This window comes from Lasioglossum baleicum, chromosome 7 (assembly GCF_051020765.1).
Source record: "Lasioglossum baleicum chromosome 7, iyLasBale1, whole genome shotgun sequence".
Lineage (NCBI taxonomy): Eukaryota > Metazoa > Arthropoda > Insecta > Hymenoptera > Halictidae > Lasioglossum > Lasioglossum baleicum.
Window position 1 is genome coordinate 6798588 of NC_134935.1, and position 15399 is coordinate 6813986.

The 15399-nt window shown below is 42.9% G+C and overlaps 2 protein-coding genes across 5 annotated transcripts; both read right to left on the bottom strand.

The window, feature by feature from the left end:
- Window positions 1-727: 727 nt before the first annotated feature.
- Window positions 728-4141, bottom strand: LOC143210352 (uncharacterized). Its single transcript, XM_076427131.1, has 5 exons — window positions 3998-4141; window positions 3527-3908; window positions 2825-3400; window positions 1343-1765; window positions 728-1120 (listed from the first exon to the last, which is right to left on the bottom strand). Exons 1-5 carry the CDS (start codon window positions 4001-4003, stop codon window positions 870-872), a joined length of 1638 nt encoding a protein of 545 aa, XP_076283246.1. The 5' UTR covers window positions 4004-4141; the 3' UTR covers window positions 728-869.
- A 1460-nt stretch (window positions 4142-5601) lies between these two features.
- On the bottom strand, window positions 5602-14153 carry LOC143210502 (uncharacterized). Of its 4 annotated transcripts, none has more exons than XM_076427395.1 (3): window positions 13914-14153; window positions 8784-11328; window positions 5602-8615 (listed from the first exon to the last, which is right to left on the bottom strand). In XM_076427395.1, the coding sequence occupies exons 1-3, from the start codon at window positions 13926-13928 to the stop codon at window positions 7126-7128; spliced, it is 4050 nt and encodes a 1349-aa protein (XP_076283510.1). In that variant the 5' UTR covers window positions 13929-14153; the 3' UTR covers window positions 5602-7125. The 4 variants fall into 4 exon arrangements, with proteins under 4 accessions (XP_076283510.1, XP_076283508.1, XP_076283507.1 ...); XM_076427393.1 differs by having other exon boundaries at window positions 5604-8615; window positions 8730-11328; XM_076427396.1 differs by having other exon boundaries at window positions 5607-8982; window positions 9181-11328.
- Window positions 14154-15399: the final 1246 nt, after the last annotated feature.

Consider the following 15399-nt stretch of genomic DNA (forward strand, 5'->3'; position numbering starts at 1 on the left):
TAGTCTGCGTATTTCCGGTTAGACTTGCTAGACCAAAAGTGCTCGGCATTGTGGAATGACACTGGAAGAACATACTGTCCAAGCCTTCGATTAAAACAGGTAATTGGTTTCTAAAATTTCTGGTAATAAAAAATTGGTCCTTCGTGCAAAATTTAACACTAAACCTACCACTGCCGCGCCGGTCGAATGACCGATTTTATATTTTTCATTTCATAATTATTGAAATTATGCAGTTGCTTAGCTGGAAACTGATTCGATAAAATTCTGTATCCAAGCACATATTGTTGTAAAAACTGCAGAAAATCTAAATAAATAGAGCCTCGTCATTTTAGCAAGCTAAAACATGTTAATCGCTTTTAGTGCTCGGTAGGTTTAGTGTTAAACAGCATGGGATTACATTGTAAGATACGAATACATAATGGAGCTCTAAAGCTTTTGCGTTAAATATTTATGTTCGTTAACTTTTAATTCAGACCCGTTAGGCCGAGTCATAAAAAATGTCTATTTTCGACAATACTGACAATTGTTGTCTATTTTTAATTATTTATGACTCGTTTTAATATTTTGAATAAGTTAAAAAAATATACGTATGTGAAGTTGGAAACTATTTCTGTGCTTTTCTTACCAAACGAAAATGTCTTATACAGTAGTAGGATTTAGTATAAGGAATAGGATTGTATCAACAAACCAACAAAAGTTGAATGTTTAACATACTTGTATTTATAACAGAACAGAAACAATATATACACATGGATGTAACAACAATGACATAAATTATAGTTTCAATAATTAAATTATAAATACCGGGCGTAACATTTATTTATTTATTTATTGTCTAAAATTTATTGTCTACAAACTGCATGAATTTATTAGTTAACCATTCTATTCTTAAAGCTTCTCACATTTTTGGGCAATTTGTATCCAAAACCTCCGTCGTACGCAACTTGTGTTAAAATATCGGAGCCTTGCCCCACGTTATCCCTATGACCTCGAGGATTTTTATAATAAGTGAAACTATGTCGACTTCCTTGCCCGGTAGAATCGTCGGAATCGTAATGATCTGTGTTCCTGTATGACGATTTAGGAACATAATCATCTTCTGATTCTTCTTTCACGTACTCTGAAACCATACAAAAATGTTTACCTTTCATATTCTTCTACGTTCTACATCGCTAATACTTTTTATCGTTGTTATAAATAGACAGCGGATCTTTATACAAAATAAAAATTTTCAACCTTAATGTGTGTTAAATCGCATCTACTCATTTTGGTCATAATTGCATAAAATCCGCTGTCTAATTGTAAACGTTCGATAATACTTTCCTCAGGAAATTATACATACTCTGTTTAGGCGACTCGCTTCCATAAGACCCCCCAAAATCATCGTCAATATTTTTCTCAAAATATTTAGACCGATAACCATCATGCTCCGCCTTCTCTCTATCGTAATCGTAACTATTTCCATCGTCTTCGTTTTCCTGTTTACCAGAACGATACTTCCCTGAAGAATTGTCATCTTCGTCGTCATCATTGTCATCGTCACTCGACGATGAATAATCACTATATTTGGTATACGGCTTCTCGTCAGCTTCTTCTTCGTGGTTCTGTTTCGAATACTTGCCAAACTTCTCATCGTATTGTTTGAACGGGAAGTAATTGGAAGGCTTGAAATTACCTTCCATTTGAGATGGTTTGAATGACTTGTCTGGTTTTGGTTCGTAGTCGTCGTCACCGTTGTTACCTGGCCCATAATCCTTCCCCGAATCTAGAAAAAAATCACGTTTTCAAAGACAGATCTCCCATTAGGATGGCTCTTATTTATTCTTGACGAAAATGTTTTTCAACATTTCTCTTACGGCACTCCCCAGAATTGTTTCCAGTTTCTATCAATACCAATTGAGAATAATTATGTAATAAAAAGTGCAGTTATATTTTTCATATTAACCCTTAGCAGCCGAGTGGTGACACGGAGTGGTTTACCCTGGGACAACTCATTTCACCGACACTGTTTTCATCGACGCGGTCAAATCGTTGACATACAGTGAAAATTAATTAATTAATATTCGAATTAATATTCGGACGCTCTAAAAATGACGATAACTTTTTTAATATTGTACTATACGATTTGAACTTTTTTGGGAAGCTAGAGCAATTAGTTTACTACAGGATGCGAAAAGAAATATTTTCAAACATTGCAATTGATCGGAATTGTAGAAAAAAAATACAACTGTTTTTTTACAACTTTTTTGTGCGGGCCTATATACAAAATTTAAAAAGTACATTTTGTAGATCTGTGTCAATTATATGCACTGTGAAAGTTTCATCGAAATCGGTTGATGCGGGAAAAAACGACAGACATTGAAAGATGTAACAATCCTTAGATTTATTGCAGTTAGAAGCCGTAAATCGTGAAAATCTGCAATTTTTCCCATCTTTAAACTTTAAAATTGTAGCTCACTGCAACGTCGACCGATTTTGAAGAAATTTTTAGAATATGTTTCAATGACACAAATCTACGGAACGTATTTTTTAAATTTTCAATATAGGCCCGTATAAAAAAAGTTGGAAAATGCAACTCTTAGTATTTTTTTCTACAATTCCGATCAATTGCAATCTTTGAAAAAATTTCTTTTCGCATCCTGTAGTAAACTAATTGCTCTAGCTTCCCAAAAAAGTTCAAATCGTATAGTACAATATTAAAAAAGTTATCTTCATGTTTAGAGCGTCCGAAGTTTAGAATCATGACCTTGACAACACATTTCAACTTCAACAAAATCCGAGGGGAATTAATGTTTTCGACAAGTTCCCCAATTCAATTACTGACCGTCAACTCCCTCGCCATCGTCGTCATCGTTGGGTGGAGGGGTCGTAGGTTTCTTCTTATCGATAACCTCCACATCAGTCCTAATCTGCTGCACAGGACCAAGGTTACGATACGCGCCAGCAGCATGAACGTTGCCTTTACCGAAGTGTAACTGCGGTTGCGTTTGAAGGGGCTCGTAGCCTATGGCAGAAAGCCCGCCAACAGTCGGACGAACCTGCACAGCGGCACCCTTGTATTGTGGGAATTGCGGGTTGCTGTTGGTAATCGAAATAGGGATTACTTGACCTTGGAAACTGGAATAGGGGGACAAGAAGGGCGCGCTTAGTTGAGCGTTGTTTAATTTTGGCGTTCTCTCCGGATAAGTGAACTGATCGGCTGGGCTTAGGATCAGAGGTTGACTTTGGTAATGGTTGAAGTAGGTGGGATAATTTTGCGCTTGCAGAATAGACGACGCCTTTTTGTTGAACTGATTTTGCATTGCCGGTGAAAATAGTTGCGGGCCTGAGGCTTTTGGTAGAGAATAACCAATCCTGTACGTGGGAAGTTGCAGGTTAGGTGAACCGGGTCCGTGAACTCCTACAAAATTATGCAAATGCAAAATAAACATTTTGTATATCGATCAGTCAATACAGAATCTAAATGGAAATGTATTCCTCACTTAAATCTTGGAAACTAAAACTATAAAGCATTGTTGCACCGTACCTGCGTTCTGATTTCGTGTCACCTGTTTCACCGGAGGCCCCTCGTTTCCCACTTTATACCCAGCAGACATGGTGAACAAGTTGCCAAAGTATGGAGCCGATTGGTCCGTGATTAGCGAAGTTGCGTAAGGAGCGGGTGATTTGAATCCGCCTTCGTAAGTTCGAGGACCAGGTTTGTCCTTGTAATAACTTAATTTAGCATTGTTGTTTTGGATGCTGCGTGAACTCTGAGGCTTCGGCTGACGATACACATAGTCCCGTTGACCGTCATGGCCTGTGTCGATGATTCCTTGCTTCGATTTCACAAAACTCGACGGCAAGGGCTGGTCCTCCGCCGCCAACGCCGTGCGCATCGCCGTTGTAAATAAAGTGGCGTAAATGATCTGTAATCAATTTGAATTTCAGGTGAAAAATATTTCAAAATAAGAAGAATATTTGAAAAATCGTTCGAGAGGATTACGACGAACCGTACCAGCATGGCACTGAATTAACGAGCACAGGCGACCGCTAAAGTTTCTTCTTAACTGGCTGCGACCGAGACTCCGTGATCTTTTATATTCAGTGATTAGCGATGCGAGACAGCCGAATGGGTTTGGCTTTTCTACGATTGACAAAAAGCGTGTCGAGAAAAGCCACGTTAAATCCCCGCGGCTCTCCAATGGCCGGCGACGCTCAAATACCGTGTCAACGACCTTCCTGCTTGTTGGTGTACAGGGTGTACAAAAATAGAGTACACGTTGCTACAGTCTTTATCAGTAATCTAATTTACCATATCGACAACACAATTTTTCCAAGTTGGACCAAGCTGTACACTACTGTGCCCAGATAGCACGCGACGTGTCTTTTTTACAGAGTTGGACAAAATGTAATTTCAATTATAATTACAATTACTTACCAATTTCTGCAATTACAAGAATTGTAATTGGTAGTTGCAATTACAATGGAAATGTCTAAAAAGAACAAAGAAAAAGCATATGTTAGACAATATTTATTATTTATTAAATTATTAAATTATTAAATTTTATTCAAATAAAGATTTTTGGAAATTATATTCTATTCAAATATGATATAGGAGATCAAGTTCAAATATAGAAGATTCATATCAAATATAGAAGATCTGGCAACCCTATTAATTACTGCCCAACTCTGCTTTTTTACGTCCATTTTGAAAGGTTGAATTTGATTTGTAAAAGGGTGAAATTGATTTACGAAACGATAAAATTGATTTACAACAAGTTGAAATTGATTTGCATAAGAATTTGACTTGCAGAAAGACGGAAAAGTTCGTTTGCATATTTTGAAACGTTCTGTAGTCATAGAGATTGTTATACTAGGCTTTCTTATCTGCATTACTTTTACTTTCAGCGTTAACATATGATCGATCTTATCACGAAAAAGTTATAAGAATAATTTGTAGCAAACACTCTGGATCATTCCGTTAAGAATATTAAGAAACAATGCTAATCTGTTTATATTTACCTTCCCCATTACAGTCAATTGGTTGCGCATACAATTAATTCGTCTATAAATGTTTATTTGAATTAGCAGCAAGTTGTATGTATATCATAGAATTAAATTGACTGGTGATTCGATCTGGCTGCGACACGCGTGCAAAACTCAGCTGCGATCTTCATAACCATAATTAAAATGGAATAACGGCACCTTAAGGTACGCCGCAGCGATTAAAGGAGCGGAAGTACAATTACCCGGCTAGTATTCATTGGCCACTGCCCCAAGAAAATGACGGAGGACTTATTGTTCCCAGTCCGGTCGTAAAAAAATTTGTTTCTAATTGCTCTCGGCTTCCATTTCTGGTGAAAGTTCCAGCCGTGTCTCACGATACGTTAGAGACGCGTCTGATCTATTGCAAATCGAATTCTTCACGGTTCGCGATCGGGAGCCACGGATACACTCCTCGAGCAAAAAATGTTCAAATCAAATGAATAGAAACTATTTCATAATTAAAATCAAAAGCAATCGACTTAATCGATAGTAAATCATTTGAAGATGCTTGCGCCGATCCATCTGATACAGCAAACGATTCGTAAACGTTTTTCACCGTGCACTGATGATTATTAAATTAGTTATCCAATTAAAAACAAATAAACTACTTTCTCCAACGATGTCTGTCAGACTTTCCTGTGCTCCGTTATCTTGATTAACGATCGGGATGGCAATTTAATTTGACGCTTAGTCCATTAAAATACCATTTGAAAAGTAATCCTCTTCGCCTCGGTGTAATACAGCGTTAAATTGTGAATACGGTTCATTCAAAAGTTTATTATGCATCTCGCGTCTCCAACAATTAATGCCCGAGTTAACTGGTAAACAAATTTCAAGCGGCATCCACGTGTCCCTGTTACGATCGAATAACGACGACGTAACGTTGATTGCTACTTTTTCACAGCTTGTATTATGCCTCGGCCACGAAGCGGAAAATTATGCTAGAGATCCGCGGACTTTTGGGAGCTGTGACTGTATACTGTTCGAAGGGAGAGAAAAAATCTTCACACTTTCCTGCGCACCCCATAAAGCAAGTGAAAATAACCCAAGGTCGGTGTCAAATCAATCTCGAGAACACTTTCACCGCAACAATACGGTACAAATCCATTTGCAAACGTAACGTATACAATTTATTGCACTCTCTGTTTTCTTACACACATATTTATAAGGTACGACGACAGCGATCGTCCGTCGGTGAACACTCTTAAAAACGTTAGAAAGGTGAGAGTAATGAATAATTAGCGAATTCGCTCGCCGGATAGTAGATACGAGCGAAAAAAATCGTGGATCATAATGAAACTAATTTGTGTTGTTACTTCTTCAGCGAAAGTATCACATAAATGCATCCATACGGCTTGTTAATAATACAACGCGGCTTAATTTTCCTTCGCGAATGATTCGCTTCAGTGTCGAAAGAGCAAACAACGAACGCAATAAATTACCGGACCAAAGAAGAGATCTTTTGGTTTACAATTAGTATGTACAATCGACAGTAAGCAATCAAGACTTTCTCCTTCAGTCTCGGCCGATCGAGAGAAAAATATCGTCGAATTCGATTCGGTAAAATTCATAAGCAAGCGGCGGCCTCTGTTCGAACAGATATTGAACAGAGGGCGGATCGGACAAAGTACAATACGCTTAATAACTATTCTTCATTGCTAGACTCCGGATTTTATGAATTTCTCTCAAGATTACAATAATTCAAGTACAATCTCGATTGACTAAACCGAACAAGAACACCTGATAATTCATGTAATGGAGAATCTTAATTAAATTTCCAGCTTCAAATCTTCATATATACTTCAGATATCATCGGTTCGGATAATCGAGGTTCTACTCAACATCGATATTAAAGCGAGAAACAAATTGCTGTTTGATTTCTGTAATTGTCAAGAGCGATTTTCGCTTCGCATGAAAATCCGCAGTCCACTCATTACGCTAGATGATCAATTTTCCACAATGCATCCGTGAACTGAGACAAATTTTCCACTCTTTTGATTTGACAAATCTCCCTTTCGCGCGACAGAATACATTCGATAACAATAAATGTACAATTAGATCAGAAGCATCGATCGCCTGTCTTATGCCAATCGTGTCTCAGACCTTCCCCTTCTCTGTCAAAGATCTCCGAGCACCGGAGCTGGCGATGTTAGCGTACGAGTTGCTCTCGGAGAGTTTGTAAAGGTAGTCCCTCATGGTCTCGTCGTATAATTGCTGCGTCCGTAGTTTCTCGTCCTCGAAGAACTGCTTCAGTTGGTCCTTGTCTCGAAAATAATTCGGTGTGGTGCCGCTGGAAGGCAGCTGCTTATTCTTCATCAATAACCCGAGGAAGTTGTGCATCTTCGGGTGGTTGATCCCACGATCCTTGCCGCCTTTGTGATTGCTACTGACTTTCGCGAAACCGTTTCGATCCGGTGGAGACCCGGCGAACGTAGAGTACGAGTCGAAAGGTGCTTTCTTCGGTTCCGAATGCTCGTAGAAATTCTCGAATTGAGGTCTCTCGATGAAACCGGGCTCGATGTTGGTCGCTGATGTCTCTAAACCACCTGATTTAGGGGATAGATTGTGTCTGGAGTGACTCCTTGGTCCATGGAAATGATTGTTGTACCTGGACGGTCCGGAATTAGGCCTCTTCTTCCCTGGTTTATCGTGGAAGTGTCCTTTCCCACGGGAGCCCGAGTGCGGAGGGCCCATGAAGTCTCTGATGTGCTTGTTGTCCCTGAAATCGTGATTTCCAAAGGAGTACTTATCCGAATCGCCTGGTCTGCGATGTCTGTGTGGTCGGCCGTTGCCATAATAGCTAGGCAACGACTCGCCTGGTTGAGACTTCAGCATCTGCTCCAGCGCAGCCAGCAGCTCGTCGGGCTTCTTGCTCGGGAACTCGGTCGTGTGCAGCTTCGTTTCGCTGTGGTGTGCCTCGTGATCCTTATTTCGCTTGGACTCCGACAGCGAAGCCTTCAATCTCTGCAGCTCGTGCTTCAACTTCGCGATGTCGGACTCGGTCGCGTTCGGCCGATGATTGCCAGGTTTTCTATCATTGTTCCACTTCTGGGAGTTGTAGATGGTCTTCAGAGACTCCTTGAACATCTGCTCGGCGTACGTCTCCAAGTCTGTGTTCAGCTTCGGCTTGACCAGCAGATCGGCCTGCGAGTTGTAGGACGGCTTGAAGAAGTTCCCTCCGGGTATCAGCGGGACAAGGTTCAGATTTTGCTGGAGCGGTTCGTTGGCGTGGAGCTTGCTGTTCAAGGCGTTCTGGTTCCTCACGACGTCCATGTTGGGCACGAAGTTGATGGGATTGAACATCGGCCTCTCCTGAGATTGGTAGGCTTTCAGATCGGCCATGTTGTTCTGGTGAACGTTGTTGGGATCCGAAGAACTGGACATCAGCGCCGGCCTCGATGTGACCACGCTGGTTGTCGTGAACATTGGGAACGGCGTGGTGAACACTGCTGCAGGATAATGCATCGCCTCGTACGTGTTTATAATCGCGCCGTCGATCGGAGTGGGTTTCATGTTCGGATTCAGGATTTCGACATTCCTGGTGCCTACGTAGGGTAGCTGGGCATTGTCAGCAGTCCCTGAAACACCTGACAACGCATTCATGGTATTAACATTGCTCGTACTGTGACTACCAACGTTATCGATCATTTGATAGGCGAACGAAGGCAGTCTCACGTTCCTCAGCGTCGACGCGCCGTTACCGTTAACGAACTGCTGAGCCTGATCTCGAGATGGCTGAAGCATGTAGTTGGTACCTTGGACCGTATTCTGGCCATGCATCATTTGCTGTCCGTTAGCAGTTATGGTGGTGACCGTCGGCACCGGTTGCAACACCGCTGGCAACAGATGCGTCGTCTGGATGTACGTCTTCGTTTTCGGGGCTATGTTAACGTTCTTCACCATTTGCTGGTAGAGGTTCGCCTGTGGCTTGACTACCTGATGGGCGTTCGAGCTCTGTAAATAGTAAGAGTCACCGTTTAGAGATTGCTTCTGCTCGTTCTGGCCGAAAGATAAGCTAGCGGTAGCTAAGAAGTTCGCGGTCGAGCCAGAATAGAAAGGCTTCTTGCTCTGGGACTCGGCAGTCACCAAGTTAATCTTCGTGACGGGGACAGTCTGAGGTGTCGCTGTGGACAGTGTTGGAATATTTTGTACCTGCATGTTCTCATGGCTGACTAGGTTCTGTCCGTGCATGCCGTGAGGATTCACCTGGATGTTGAAGTCCGTCGGCGAGTGCACCGATGTCTGCACCAAAGTTGGGACGGTCTGGAGAGTCGGTTGAGGAACTATCAGCTGCGGTATGCTTCCTGGACTCGTCGACACCTGTTGCATCTGGTTGACGTAGGCTGGCCTCGGCGAGACGTTTCCCTGGACATCTTGAATGGGGATACTCTGCAAGTTCGGGTTCACGCTCGGCGTAACAGCGAAGACGGGAGCAACCGTGCTCGACACGTATTGATGCTTCACGTTCGTCGAGTACTTCTCCTGATCGTTCATCTGCGGCAGGACCGCTTGCATCGAGCCTTGGAAATTGTTCTGACCGACCACGATGTCCGGCACCGCTGTGGAGACTCTGTATTTAGGGCCTCCTTCGAGGACACTCTGAGTGCTCATTACCGAAGTAGGCGAACTGACAGGGTTCACAGGGGTAGCGGACACAAGATTCTGCAGGACCGCGTTGGACATGTCGAAGCCCTGGCTGTTTCCAAGGGCCGTCGCATGATCGAAATTACCTAAAGGTACCAGGTTCACCTTCACCGGCACGATGAATTTGGGTTTCTCCAGTTGACCAATCTCCACGCCGCTCGAATGCGAGATCTCTAGGTTCGGCGAGATTTGGTTCCAACTGCTGCTGGGCTTGAACTTGGCGCTTTGCTGCGATTTCGGGTTGTGTTTGCTCTCTGAAAATCTACCGTCGTACCTGGTCTCCTCGTAGCTGTCGTCTTGGTCGCGGTGCCTGTCGCCGTCCGACCAAGAATTTCCTCTAACTCTTTGTCTGTGAGACTTCGTTCGCGTCGAGTGATGCCTCTTCCCCTGGTGTTCGTACTCCATGCTATCGTCCATGGTTCCTCGGTGCTCCTTCGGCAGTCTCTTCGCGGTGTCAGCGGTGGAAGGTCTCCTTCTACTCTTCTGCACCCTTCTAGGTCTCTCAGTGTAATCTTGATAGTCCCCATCGTCGGATACGTCCCTGGAATCTTCGTCGCTTCGGAACCTGCCGTCCCTGTTGTTGATGATAAACTGTTGAGTCACTTCGGAGCTAGCGGAGTCGATGAACCTGGACGTCTGGTAATCGTCGATGCCGGAATCAGGTAGTCTCGATTGCTCGAAGCTATACTCCGCGACCACGACGGGTCTGGAGAGTCTTTGGTGATTGTTCGCAGTCTGAGAAGGAGCTGCCACATTATCATAAACGCCATCGTAATTGTTCAGGCTCTTCACAGGGTTGTTCACCTCTTGAGTCGTCCTCGGCAAGGACGACGATGCCTGTCCATTCTGTCTGGTAGCGCTCTGCCCGTGACCGTCGTAGCTGATGGCGTCTTGCTGGTGATAATTGCTCGGAACTTTCTCCTGACTCGACTTTTCTTTATCCCTCGCTGAATAACGATGATTATAAGCGGCCTCCCCGTTGCTGTTCGACACCTCTCCGTAATTGCCCATATAATCATCCAGTTTGTGTCCCCTCGCTTTGCTCCTGTACCTCGAAGAGGTCCGCGTTTTCTCGCTCTCGGTTTCAACAGAACTTGGATCCTCGTAGAAGTCTGGGTAATTGGCAACGACAGGCGTGTCGTTCTGGACCTTGAGCAGCTCGAAGTCATTCTGCCTGTTGTTGTACTCGAAGGACCTGCGGTTGTTGGTGCCGAGGCGAGGGAAGTTCAAGAAGATTCTAGCTTCCGTCGAGTAAGCCGGATCGTTCTCGATCTCCCCAGCTTCTTCAGCATCCGATCTACCTTCGTCGTCGGTAACCTCGACGCTGTCCTCGACGCTGTCCTCCGAGGTGCAGTTATTTTGCTCGGTCAAGGAGTTCGTCCAAGTGATGTTGTTGCTCGACACCTCTTGAAGATCGATCAGATCCGTCGTCTTCGCGGTGGAGGTGCCCACCATCGGCACGAACCCGTTCGAATTCTCGTAGTGCACGGTCGTGTCGATTATAGATGGTATCAGCTGATCGCGAAACTTCTCCTGGTTTCGTTCGAGCTTCTCCGCCTTCGCCACGTGCTCCGACGCGGTCGCGATCTGATCGAGAGCCGCTGCATCGTCGCTCGTCCCTATTACGTGCGGCCAGCTCAACGATAACAGAAAAACCTGCATCGAATACGAAATCATTAGTCCCCACTTCGACCCAGGGCCGGCCATTATCCCAGCCAATTTACCGGGGACCGGTCAAGAGGGACAATGTGGAACTTCGATGGACGCTCAAGCACCCTCCGCGTTTTACTGACCAGCTATGTTTACAGATGCTCGAGACCATCAGCTAAATTGAATTCTCGCGAGTGTCGCCCTTTCGAACCGTCTATACGACCTTGCTGGGAAATGTCGAGCCTAACCTTTTTAAAGCAAAAAACTGAGATACAGAGATACTGACTTTGATTTCTGGTCTGACTAAATCCTCTGGTCTATCTCAGAACTTGCTACAACGTCATATTTCCTCATAATTATGAACGTGGTCTAACAAGAAAGGTTAGCTAATCGTAACACGTCGATTTTATATGATATAGAACTCAAAAAAATATTTGACACGTATTTTTTTATAGCTAAGAAAATGCATGTTAAGGGGGTGAAAATAGCCCCCAAATTTGAGGTGGAAAAATCCATTTCATTGAATATCTCCGAAACTATTAGGCCCACACGAAAATTTCAGAATCCAATTAGTGCGTCTATAAGTGACGAATCTTTTAGTATGAACTGATATAAAAAAAATTCTTTTCTCAAAAATATGTTAACAAATAACTTTCCTTTGTGACGTTTAATTCTAGCTCACAATCTTTGGACATGAAGACGATAAATTAAAGGTAAAAGAAATAAACTAGAAACTGAACTTTTAAAGCAATTCACACTTAGAAAGTTTTAGTTTCTTTTGCCATTTTCTTTTATATGTACTGTTGTTACCAGTCGATAATGAAGTCAAAACAATTGCACAAAAAGCCAGAAGATTACAAGCCATAGTGCGTGAACGATTGAAAAAGAGAAAAACTTTAGCAGCCGATAGAATTTCTTCTCGCGTTTCATTTCTGTGGTGTCTTTCCGTGATTTTCAAACTTTCGGGAACACGTCGTAAATGAAAATGGGCGAACAGTGGGGCTGAAAGAAAGCCACCGAAGAAGAAAGCGCACCACCGATTATTGGGAACTTAAGATAATGCCACAGCTAAACGGATTCATCGGCGAAAATAAGTGGCAGTCAAGGAGTTGACCTAGAAAAGAAAAGCAGAACAGAAAAGTAAAATGCGAGTCGGCGTGCGTGTACACTACGACGGCCAAGGACTGAATGTGCACGGAAGCAAATCCTCCAGTACTTTCTCACTGATTCAACGCGACCAATTTCTGATTGACAGTCTTGTGTAACTGATTGAATGATTAAGCGGCAGCTGTCACCACGACCAACAGAAATGCTGAAATCGACGCGCGACTAGCCGTGACACGCATTTTCAGATTTATCGGCAGCTTTGTGAATCACGACTCGCTGGCAACAATGTTTAAACACGAGAATCTAATAATTACCTCACAGTTCAATATTATTATTGATTGAAGAAGAGTCTCATACATTCTGATGTTTAAACACGAGAGTCTAATAATTACCTCACAGTTCAATATTATTATTGATTGAAGAAGAGTCTCATACATTCTGATGTTTAAACGCGAGAGTCTAATAATTACCGCACAGTTCAATATTATTATTCATTGAAGAAGAGTCTCATACATTTTGATGTTTAAACGCGAGAGTCTAATAATTACCTCACAGTTCAATATTATTATTGATTGAAGAAGAGTCTCATACATTTTGATGTTTAAACGCGGGACTCTAATAATTACCTCACAGTTCAATATTATTATTAATTGAAGAAGAGTCTCATACATTTTGATGTTTAAACGCGAGAGTCTAATAATTATACTTTAATATTTTGTCTCGTATGTTTTGATCCTCCAATAAGTATGAAACGCGACATCCTCCAGGATGTTTCATTTTCGAAAAGTGGGAGAATCGAATTCACCTGACGTCGTAAAAGTGGAAAAACAATTGGTGCAAAATGTAAAAGTATAAATAACAAGAAAAGAGTCCGGTTGAATTCCCGTCACGCGTCCGCCATTGTCGAGGGGTTCAAGAGAAATCTCGAACACGCCGCGGTTCGTGTGTTCCACAGGTAATTGGGGATATAAGAGGAAATAATGATTGTTAATAGCTGCGACTGGCGAGGAACCACACGGCGAGAGATCCCCGATAGAAGAATTTCAATCTACTTTCGACGGGATCAAACTAGAGCGACGCAAAGGATTTCATCGGCCAGCGAGCGCGAGGAAAGTAACGTGTTTCTGTTAATTAGCCATCTCGGTAAATTAGGGAAAACACTGACGTCGAAATATTAAGAAAGAAAGTGCTCCAGTTGCGCTGATCCGTGTTGCGCCTAGAGACACAGTCTAAAAATTTTTTCGAAAAATTCCTGATCAATCCCATTTCTGAATTCTACGTTCTTCCAGAGTTCCGTCAGCCACCTCTGTTTGACACTGTTTGAACTTTACACAAATTTCGAGAAACGAGTCTGTCGAAAAGAGAGTCGCAGAGAAAGGGCGAGATAAAATTTCGATGGGCGGTCTTCACTGAAATGCGGAATTATCGGGAATCGCCACAAGTCGGGTTCGCGCACGAGGATGATCGGCGTCGCGTCTACTTACGAGATGAAACAACATTGTCTCGAACGGCCGGGGTTTCCCGTCGAACACGAAGAGTCACAGAATAATTAGGAAGGGCCGAGTGTCACGGAGTTTCGCGTAGAACACATTGGTTGCGGCTCCGTGGCTTTAGTCCCCGAGCTTCTGTAATCCGTAGGACCCTGCGAGGCGAACCTCCACGCGAGAACTGAGCCACATAGTAGACACGCGATTTTCTTTATACACTCCGGTGGTCAAGTGAAAAATATCGTTCTAAATATTATCCTACAGTCCACCAACGGGAGGATACTTTCATTCGCGACACGCGACCGCCGCTGGGGAATTGTTGTCCGCGTTAGGCGCAAGATGCACCCGTCCGTCATTAGATGGAAACGTCCACGGATTCGCTGGAAATGTCAAACGAATTCCTTCACTGATATCAAACGGAAGGATCTGTGAATGCGGAGTACAATTAAGTATAATCATCTTTAATCACATGTCGCTTGTCTCTTCTGCTTCTTAGCTACCGGAGAGTTAGCTGTCTCCGAAGGAACGTAAGGTGGTAGAATCATTTTTGAGATCATTTTGGTTTAACGTTGAAGTGATCAGGGATAAAGGGAATTGTGGTCAGGCGCGGTTTAGAGTATAGAGGATTCACCTGTGCGGTCAGTAGTTTCCCGTTAGGCATTTTATGCGCTCTAAAACGCACGCATTATGCACACCGCGCTCGCTCCTCCCGATGCAACCAGCCTCACAAGATAGAAACGACGGCCGCTACGGCGTCGGTAGGCTACGACGTTACCATGCTCGTGGATCCTTCGCTGTGTAAGAGAACTGGCAATCGCCACAGTTTAATGCCTTGTGTCTAATTGCCGTGCTTCGCAGATATGCGGAGATATCATCGTTGCCTCTCGTTGTGAAAACATGAAATTAACTGCGCCCTACGACTATCGCCCGTTGTTTGACCATCTCCACCTAACCAGACAATTAACGCTAATTGCACCCAGGCTAGCGACCGTGTCGCGTTCACTTGCTCTTCTTTCTGAGTCCGCTCCCTTTGGACTTCGGTTCTCGCGGCGGGATCGTTGCATAATAAATGTCATTCTCACTGTCTCTCCCTTGAAGCATTCTTCAGATATAGAACTTTCTATCTGTGGATTACAAAAATATTTTTTTAGCGATCCTGCACATTCATTTCACGTCCCAAAATAAATTACAATATCAAATGTGGACATTAAAGGACTCTCATAATTATTTCAATAAAAAATTATTCAAAATTATTGCAAAAAGAAATGCAAAACAGTGAGACGTCCCAAAATAAATTACAATATCCAATGTGGACATTAAAGGACCCTCATAATTGTTTCAATAATAAATTACAATATCTAATGTGGACATTAAAGGACTCTCATAATTGTTTCAATAAAAAATTGTTCAAACGTATTGTTAAAAAAGTACAAAACAGTGAGAAGTCCCAAAATAAATTATAATATCCAATGTGGACATTGAA